Source organism: Neltuma alba, unplaced genomic scaffold (assembly GCF_004799145.2).
Source record: "Neltuma alba isolate B1F8T4 unplaced genomic scaffold, ASM479914v2 tig00000809_pilon, whole genome shotgun sequence".
Classification (NCBI taxonomy): Eukaryota; Viridiplantae; Streptophyta; class Magnoliopsida; order Fabales; family Fabaceae; genus Neltuma; species Neltuma alba.
The window spans coordinates 35,152-45,269 of record NW_021632202.1 but is presented as its reverse complement, the minus strand read 5'-3'; the positions used below and the strand labels follow the sequence as shown (position 1 = coordinate 45,269).

Sequence of the window (10,118 nt, the reverse complement as noted above, 5' to 3'; positions counted from 1 at the left end):
ATCTACATGTCCTAACACATTCGAATAGCTTCCATTACCTTGTCCCATATCATTTACTATACAACGTCAGAAAATTGATGGAAGTAATAATCTTTTAAATCAGCTTCATCGCTATTGTCTGAGTATTCTGACAATACTTTACCACTCACTTCTTTTGCATTTTCTTGATGCTTCATGAGAGACCTGAAATTTAATAAATCAAATTTTATATTATATTGAATGATAGAACATAACAAAGTTCACAAAAAAGATCACAATTTTTTTACTATCTTTAATTAGACAAAATTTTAATTTACTCTTTAAATTAATAAGGAACCCATACAAATATAAAAAATCGAACAATATATATGATTCTAAAGAATATGAGCATGAAGGTGCTTTTATTGATTCAGCCTTTGAGTAACAGATGCATAAGGTAGAGCAAAAATGACGCTTGGACTAAAAAAAAAAAGGAGTAGGGTCCATGGTCTTACTTCCCATTTTTTTAATGTCGCTTTCGGTGGCTACAGGTAAGTAGAGCATATGGAGACTGCACAGCCGAAGCATATATTAAATGAACAAGAAGGAAATATGGCAAACGCATAATCCTTTGAGTAACTTCCTTACTCAACAGTGCTGCTCTCGCTCGAAACTTCGTCGTCGTGCATGAGAGGAGACGATGCCCCAATGTGATCATGTATGAGCAGCTTCTGTAATATTCTTCTTCAACATCGGTGGATATGGGCTTTATTTCTCCAGACATGGCTGCATTTTAAAATATGCATGCTGCGCAAGGCTAAAAAACCGGTTCAGACACTGGGAGTCAAATCAGACCAATAATAATTAAAATAATATAATTTAATTAAAATGAATAAAAATATTTATATTTTAATTATAAAAATAATATATATTTTTATTTTTTTCTTTTCCTTTCTTCCTTCTTTTCTCACCTAACCCAATAAACTTTTTTTTTTCCCGCTTTCCTCTCTCTTCTTCTTTCTTTTCTACCCACGTGAGCATTCTCATTTGGCCATTCCCATCAGTCTTTTCGTTTTTTCTTTTTTCTCTTTTTAATATTGAACACGGCTGATCTTTCCTCCTTGAAAATGCCTCATCCATCTCTCTGAGTCTTCTCATTTCTCTCTACGCCTCATCGGCTCATCTCTCCCTCTCCTCCCCCCTCCTCTCTTCTCCTTGCCTTCCCGTCTTCAACCTTCCATGAGCAAAGGTAGAACACGAGCTTCTCCGGTGAGCAATAAGGGTGGGCAAGAGGCGAGGGCAACAGCTAGCAACCCACCTAATCCAGCGGGTTGCCCTATCTCAGTTTATTATAGGTTGATTAAGGAACAATTTACCCACTAAACCAAACCGGAGGGTCGGTTCACTAGTGTACTCTAATACTGAATCATAATCTATCTTAACAAATTATTGCTAGCTATTTGCCACCTCACAATTATTTAACAAAATTTTTAACACTATTACTTCCTATTTTGAAAAATAAGGGGCTAACTGGATTAATAGAGTACACTTAAAGGACTCCATAAAACAAGAGCGGAAAAAATGTAAGTACTTGATCCAAAACTTGGGAAAACTATAAGGAGTGGTGGAGTAGGTTTCCCAAATAAATATCACATTGTTTCCGTTTTGTAGCATGATTGTCTTTTGTCTATACTACTCTTATTGGTTTCTCTTGCCTGATATCTTTCTCATTTATTGGGTTTGCATGCTTATCTCATTAATTTTATCTAGCAGAAGGTCTAGGCTAGTCTTTGTTTAGTGTTTTAACTTAATATCTTTTTGTTGATAAGCAAAACTTAGGTCAAGTTACTTATATTCATTAAGACAAGTTCAGTACAAGTACATGTTTTAACAACTAACAATAATAAAATAACAAGTATTCATATAAAAATTTATAAATTTTAATTTATATTATTAGAGCTTATCCAAAAATTTACAAGTGTTTATAGGTAAATTTATAAGTGCACATGTGCATTTTAACAAATAATAATATCAAAATAACGAGTGTCATGGGAGAATTTGACTTAAAGAATATAAACAACTTGATTTAAGTTTTATTATTTGCCAAGGTATTGTACGATTTTCTTCAAAAGTAAAGATAATTAAATTACAAGCTATAAACCATTTATTCAGTTTACGTTATTATCAAACTCTATGAAATATATTTTTATATATATATGGAACCTACTTATATGCAGTTATTATTCTTAATTTCTTGTAAAGAGTTACATAACTCCCCCATACATTTTTGACATTTAGACGTTGGGAGAAAGATTAATTTCTTTTGTTTATTATTACTACTTATCGAGAAGTTACATAATTGCTTCTTTTATGGCACGAGGGTTTCATATGTTGTCAATAACTCCAGCTAGGGTTTCTTTTATTCCATCATCTTTTACTTAAAATAAAATATATCCATATTTTTTTCTTTAAAAAAATTTGTTTATGTTGATATATGGCATTTTAGATTATATATTAAAATATATTTGTGTGCATGTGTGGTTTTAATTTCTTGAGCTATGAGGCCTATCTCTCTATGTTTTTTTCCCCCTTTTGGCAGAACATAATTTATGTAATTTTACAAAGCTCTGTATATTCTCTAATTTATTTTTTCAAAAGAAATCTATATGTGTTTTGAGAATAAGGAAATATCAGTATATCAATATAATTTTAATATAATTTAAATAATGTGAGTTTATAATCTACACACACAAATCATGATTCGCTATTGAATCAGCCTAAACTGCTTCTCTTCAATCGTTTCAAAAACCACAAGGAAAAAAAAAACATATGGCAATTTATGGCATAATTTAAAGTTGTTTCAAAAACTGCTTTTTTTCTTGTTTATGTAGAGTTTCACAAAGCGGTTTAAAGATGGGAAGAGAAAAAATCGTTACCTCTTGGTAGTCTACTGTATAAGAAGCCAGCCAACATATTATGCTTCCCACATAGGCCTTTTTACTTGAGCTAATTAAGCTAAGTGGTTCCAGTCCCAATATATAGCCATTTACTCTCCATGATCGAATTTTGCAAACGACTTCTTTATCTTCACCCACACTTTCATTGTACGGTCATCATCACCACAGTAGAATCCTCCGGAAATGCCCAAAAAGCCCTTCTGGAAGCCCTCCCTTCAAATTCAGGCATTCAGTACATTTTTCTTCCCCCTCCGAGCTTGAACGACATGGCGTCGCAGGAGACTAACCCAGTGAATCTCATTCAGATCAGCATGTATCGTTCTCTGCCTAATGTTTGCGAAGAGCTAAACAAGTTGTTTGTGAATGAAACGGTGCCGGTTGGTGCTGTCGTTGTTGATGCTTTGTTAGATCAGGTTGTGGAATTTGTGAAGGATCGAAACGTCTTGTCATTTGTATATTTCCCTTCCACGGCCATGATGCTTTCACTCTGCTTGTATTCTTCAGAGCTGGATAAGGCAGTTTCTCGTGAGTTCAGGGATCTAGCAGAACCCATAAAGATTCTAGGTCAGTGTTGTTGCAAATATGTTAATTCTAACTTCAGAATTATTTAGGATTCAATTGAGAAATTAGGCTACAATTTCACATCAGATTACGCACGTGAATCGCAAAAAAGCATAATAATATATACTACTCTTCCGATCCTTAATATAAGACCCATTTAACTAATTTGATTAGATTAAGGAAGTTAGGTAAGTTAGTTAATTATAAGAAAAGTGATATATTTTTCCTAAAACACTATAATCATCTTTCTTAATACCTCCTCTCCCTCTTCTATTTAATTATGGTTGAGGGAGTACCTATAGGGGTAATTTAGAGAAAATTGATAAATATGATAAATGAGTCTTATATTTAGGACAAAAACCAACTCAAAAATTGGGTCCTATATTAAGGACCGGAGTATTATAAACAACGTGATAAGAGGTAAATAATAATACTTTTTGCAAGAAAATTGACATTATTCCCTTGAATCCGCTTATTTACTGCACGCACACATGTTCATTTATTATATATCAACCCAAAGCTGACGTTTGCCGTAAATTTTCATAGATTATTAAGTTATACTCTATAGTAAAATTGTGTTTGCATGTGTATATATACATCCTAGACATGAAGACTGATTTTTCCTCCTTAAAAAACTCAAGTCAATAAAATATTTTTTGAAAATTACATATGCTTTTCATCCATAGTACAAAATTTGGAAAACCAGATTATAGATTTTGAGCTAAGGTGACGCTAGTATACTGATGAGTATTTTTTTTTTTTTTGGCAAATGTGAGCGTATTAAATGTATAGAATCAATAATGACTCTCATACGGTGAATACAAATAATACGAGCTAATATAAATTTTATATTTTTATATATAGCAGAAATAAAACAAATGGATTGTACTTTGAACTTTTATTTTTACTTAATATCATTTTGCTTTAATTTCAAAGAAGTAAAACAAATGGATTTATTTATTGTTTATTTATATACAGATCACCCACCTATTATAACTGTCGCTATTTTCTTTTCTTCTTCACAACCATCCTTTTTCATCTAAATAAACAAAGCCTTTAAAATCTCACAATGAGTAGTGATCAAATTTTTTAAATTTCAGGTTGTGTCCCTGTTCATGGTAGCGATCTCCCAGACTCGCTTCAAGATCGAACCAACCAAGAGTACCAGATTTTTCTTCAAGCTGGTCAATGATTCCACCGATAGGGTCTTAGTCAACACCTTCTTAGAATTAGAGCCTGGGCCTATATGGGCCTTGAGAGAAAGGCCAGGCCCAACTGTATATCCAATTGGGCCCATTACTCGAAATGCTGAATCATCCACTCATGAATGTCTGAAATGACTGGACACGAAGCCATCCAACTCCGTGGTTTATGTATGCTTTGGAAGCAGTGGGACCCTCTCCCATGAGCAATTGGATGAGCTGGCAATGGGACTTGAGTTGAGTGGTCAGAATTTCTTATGGGTTTATAAGCCTTCGAGTAAGTATAGTACTGTTGCTGATGTTTGTGCTGAAATAAAGACCCTTTGCATTTTTTGCCACGTGGCTTCTTAGAGCGGACACGAAAGCAAGGCTTGGTTGTTCCTTTTTGGGCACCTCAGGTACATCAATTATGATTTATGAGCTTTTCCTTTTGGGGATGAAATAGATTTCATTTGTAAGGGAGGATTATAGTAATTGTAAATTTATAACAAAATAGAGACACCGCAGGGCAGAAACAAAACCGAAAATTTGGCCGGGAAAAAAAAAAAAAGTCGGCAAAAGACCCCTGTCTCAGGGCTTATTCTTATGATAATAATAGTTGGGGTATTAAAATTTTGTTCTAAACATTAATTCTACATTTAAATTTTTATTTGTAGTTGGAAAAAAAAAGAAGAAGATTTAAATTGTTATTTTTAATTTTCTACCTTCAACTTCAATTTGTTTTTATTTTAAAAATTTAGTAGTGAAAGGATTGTCTTTATTTTTTATTTCATGATTAGTAAGAATGACTGATATTTGATATTTTTATTTGTAATATTTAAATGCAACATATTTCTCTGTTTTTTTTTTGAAAAATTGATTGTTAGAGAACTATCTTTATTTTATATTCTCTCCTATCAAAGTGAACAAAAAAACATAAAGTTCAACAATAAAATAGAAATTCTAGGCATCAAAATTTAATAGATGGTTCAACTATGATAACAGAAAGAGTCTATTCTAGAACAATAGAAGTAAAACAAATTACAAACAAAATACTTGTTTATTAATATAGTATACTTATAACTTTTTGATCAGGAAATCTCTCTCTCTTTTTAACCTACTTTTAGGGGCAAGTGCTTAGCCATGTGGGAACGGGTGGTTTTCTATGCCATTGTGGATGGAATTCAATTGTAGAGAGCGTAGTTAACGGGGTGCCACTCATAGCGTGGCCACTTTTTGCTGAGCAGAAACTAAATGCCGCTCTAGTAAGTGATGGTCTCCAGGTGGCCTTGAGGCCAAAATATAACGATCGAGGCATTGTGGGAAGGCAAGAAATTGCTAAGCTTGTGAAGAGTTTAATTGAAGGTGAACAAAGTGAAGCATTTCGCCAAAGAATGAATAATCTTAAACTCGTTGCTTCTCAAGCGGTTCAAGAATATGCATCTTCCACTAAGACTTTTTCTGAGTTTGCTCTCAAATGCAAGAGCTTTATGAATAAATAGACTACTACTAACTTTCAGTGTTTATGTTAATTTATATAGAACTTTTAGAGTTAAGCAAGAGAAAGATAAATCTGGGACTCACTTATCTACCTGGGTGTTGCCTCTTTCTTTTTTTTTTTACCCCCCGTCGGTTTTCCTTCCCTATTGTCTAATATAATAATTAAAGATGGCCCAAATTTATATATTAATCTAATTTTCTTAGCCAACCAAATATTGCTTCTATTGACTTCTAATTAAGTTTGTTTTTGGGTGTGTTTTCTAGCTTTATCCCTTACATTTTATATCAAATCAATTATCATTGAATGCCCATACGATGCACGGAAGGAATTTCCTACGTACAATGTATCCCATGATCCCAACATGTTGTAATTCTCATATCATTAAAAAATATATTATTTCTAATCCTTAATATAAGAGCTAGTTTAATATTTAATTTGCTTCTACATATAAGATATTAATTCGTTTTATTTCTCATATTTATCTATTTTTTCAAGATAGTCTTTGTAGTAGTTAAAGGTTTCATCAAATGATAGTTCTAATTAATTTACATAATTAGCAAAGGATTTTAGGGAAGACAATACCCATTTATTACAAATAACTAACTTAACATATTTTCTTAATCTATTCAAATTAGTCAAATAGCTCTATATTAAGGACCAAAAGTAGTATCACTCTCACCCTATATGTAATGTAAGTCACTTGTAAGAAAAAGTCACTTGTATGGAAAAAAAAAATTAAGTCCTAAATATATATAAGTCATTTGTAGAGTAATTAAATTACCTTTTTTTTCAATTTTATTCCTATAATTAAATACAATAAAAAATGTGAGAGAAAGTGTATGTACAACATTATTTTTCAATCCCTTTCTTTACCATGGGCAAATATATGAAAGACTTCGACATGTGAGAATGAGATCAGATACAAGTAACTTAGATATGAGATTCATAAACACTAACTCTGGCATATATTTCCATCTAAATGACCGTATGCGTCGTTCCTTCGAATCTAACATTATCAACCATTGCGCTGTCTATTTAATGACTCAAATTTTGATCACCCAAATCACTACTTAACCATTATATCATATCACATTTACAATCTTTTTTTCCCCCCCTAAATAATGTACAAATTAGTGAAAGCATCATAATCTAATTAAATTTGGTTTCTACATAAAATAAAAGGCTAATATAATCTTTGGTCCCTCAAGTTTACCTTCATTTTGATTTTGGTCCATTAAATTTCAAACCATAGGTTTTGGTCCCTCTATGGGCAAAATGGTCCAAGTTTTTATTGGATTATAAGAATTAATGTTTTAAATGAAAAGAAACTTGAGAAGCTAAATTCTATGGTTTAAAACTTGAGGAACTAAAACAACAAATGAGGACAAACTTGAAAACCAAAATTTGTATTAACTCTAAAATAAAATAAAACTGATCAATTCATACTTAACATTGTAAGAATAATTTGACCTAGACTGGACTTATTAGGAAACGAGTTTTAGTGCTCATCACAATAATAAGTACCATAATACTCATCAAATCTCAATCATTCAAATTTAATATGGATGGGCAAGATTTAAATTTCTAATTTTTTTTTTGAAAAATGTGTTTCTTTAATAGGTACATAACCCAAAATAAATGTAATATCTTAACTTTAAGTTTTTCAAAAAATAATTTTTTTATTTAAAATGATTAGTTACAAATTTTAAATCTAGACAATTAAAACTATATTTGAATGATGCAGATTTTACCGCAACGATGAGTATCATGGTGCTCATCACTCTGATAAGCATCGAAATTTGTTCCAATTTTATATAAATAGTCTAAGGTATCTTTATTGAGATTAAAAATTAAAGTGCAATATACATAATCATCATTCATTAAAAATATACATAATCATACATAATCGTCATTTATTAAAAACAAGAAAAAGAAACTTATCGAATTGAAGCTTTCATCCAAACACAATGGGTTGCGTTGCTGTTAGAGCAATTAGTGGTTGGAATTTTTTTTTTTAAACTAACATGTCTAGGGTAGTGACTGTAAGTTGAGGTCGAAGGTTGGATTGATAAAATGGAGACCATCTTCAGAGCTGCCCCTTGCACTGCTCAAAATGAGGTGCAAGTAGCTATTGTGCTGTTAAAGGGACGAGCTAAGCACTGGTGGGAAAGTGTGAGCCCAGCTGATGACTCATAAGTTACTTAGGATGAATTCAAGAGGATGTTCTTCAATCACTATTTCCCACCTGCCCTATGTCAAGATAAGGAATCAGAGTTCTTTGCCTTGCAACAAAACAATATGCACAAAGATGACTTTATCTTTAAGTTTATAGACCTATCCAAATATGTGACAATGTTGCGGAGGGATGAGGACTTAGGTTGGATGGCTAGGCAGTTACGAGAAAGAGCAAGACCAGACTTAAAGCAACAACTGGCCCTAGTTCTAGTGACTGATTTTGGAGACATGTGTACGAACCTTCGAGTTACAGCTAGGCGGACTCATGAGGCTGAGAAACTCGTAAAAGGGATTCTCAAGGGCGGTTTTCCTCGTACCTTGGACCAATTGGAGGGGTTAGTAAGACAAATAATACAGGCACAGGAAGTATAAGTTCATATGGAAAGAATCAAAACTTAAGCCACAAGAAATCTGTACAGAAGGGCTCAGCCTAGAAGAGCATAATCTCAAGATCTCAGTCTAATAGAAGCCCAATCACTCATCATGAATCAGTGATGTCAACCCCTACTATCCATGGACCATGCTTATAGTGTGGAAGGAACCATCCTAGAAAATATTGGAAATGCTACAAGTGTCACAAGATGGGACACATTGCTCGCTATTATCCTGAGAATCAGCATAACACTTAGAACTCCTAGAATACTCGATCAATAATGCCAGGCCATGTCTTTGCTATTACTCAAGAAGAAGTAGGTGCTATCCCTAACGCCATCAAAGGTATGATATCCCTCCATAGACATAACGTTGAAGCACTATTTGATTTTGGTGCTACCCATTCCTTTGTTCCTTATAAATATATCTTACATTCCAATGTGCACATCTCTAAGATACCTGTTATTTTGAGTGTGTCTACTCCTGTGAGTTTGTCTGTTAGAACTACTCAAGCTTATTTAAACCTTACATTAGATTTTAAAGGCCGTAGAACAACAATAGCTCTAATTTGTTTAATATTACAAGGGATGGATGTAATTATTGGGATGGATTGGTTATCACGTAATAATGTTGTACTAGATTATAGAAAAAGAGTAGTTGTCTTCCTTAGAGATGTGGTGCCTATAGGACCATTTAGCGGGTCAGTATTCTTGTCTATCGCGCAAGTAGATGAATGCATACGAAAAGGATGTCAAGCCTATGTAGTGTTCTTTGCCATACAAGTGGATATCGAGGAAGGAATTGATCATATTGATGTGGTTAGGGAATTTCCTGAAGTCTTCCCTAAGGAAATGACCAGGTTACCTCTTGAACGAGAAGTCAAGTTTACAATTGATTTAATGCCAAGGACAACACCTATATCGAAGACTCCTTACGAATGTCTCCATCTGAGCTGAATGAATTAAAAAGATAGATAGAGGAGCTTCTCGAGAAAGAGTTCATTAGACCTAGTGTATCCCTATAGGGATCCCCAATGTTGTTCATTAAGAAGAAAGATGAGAGCATACGTTTGTGCATCGACTATCGATAGCTGAATAAGGTAACAATCAAGAACAAGTTCCCGTTACCTATAAGGAATTGAAAGACAAGCAGCGGAAAATAACTTTAAAATTTTCAATCCCTTACCCGGATCTACCGATTGTGTTTAAGTCAAGTAGTAAGAGGTGTTACCTACGGTGTTCGAATTGTTGGTGGCTCGGGGATTCTGACGTTCAGGATGCCTATGCTCTCCTTTCCTTTGTGAGAAGTCGACAACTCAGATCGGCTTCCTCTACCGGTATCCACACGAACGAC

At 33.3% G+C, this 10,118-nt stretch overlaps 1 protein-coding gene across 1 annotated transcript; it reads left to right on the top strand.

Moving 5' to 3' along the window:
- Positions 1-3,181: 3,181 nt before the first annotated feature.
- On the top strand, positions 3,182-6,159 carry LOC114746287 (hydroquinone glucosyltransferase-like). The gene is made up of 4 exons (XM_028934519.1): positions 3,182-3,479; positions 4,599-4,753; positions 4,829-4,955; positions 5,852-6,159. The coding sequence occupies exons 1-4, from the start codon at positions 3,182-3,184 to the stop codon at positions 6,157-6,159; spliced, it is 888 nt and encodes a 295-aa protein (XP_028790352.1).
- The last annotated feature ends 3,959 nt before the right edge of the window (positions 6,160-10,118 follow it).

Coding starts and splice junctions, on each gene's coding strand:
- LOC114746287 (XM_028934519.1), top strand. CDS start 3,182: ATGGCGTCGCAGGAGACTAACCCAGTGAATCTCATTCAGATCAGCATG. Junction 3,480..4,598: donor AGAACCCATAAAGATTCTAG/GTCAGTGTTGTT, acceptor TGTTCATGGTAG/CGATCTCCCAGACTCGCTTC. Junction 4,956..5,851: donor ATGGGTTTATAAGCCTTCGA/GTAAGTATAGTA, acceptor ATTCAATTGTAG/AGAGCGTAGTTAACGGGGTG.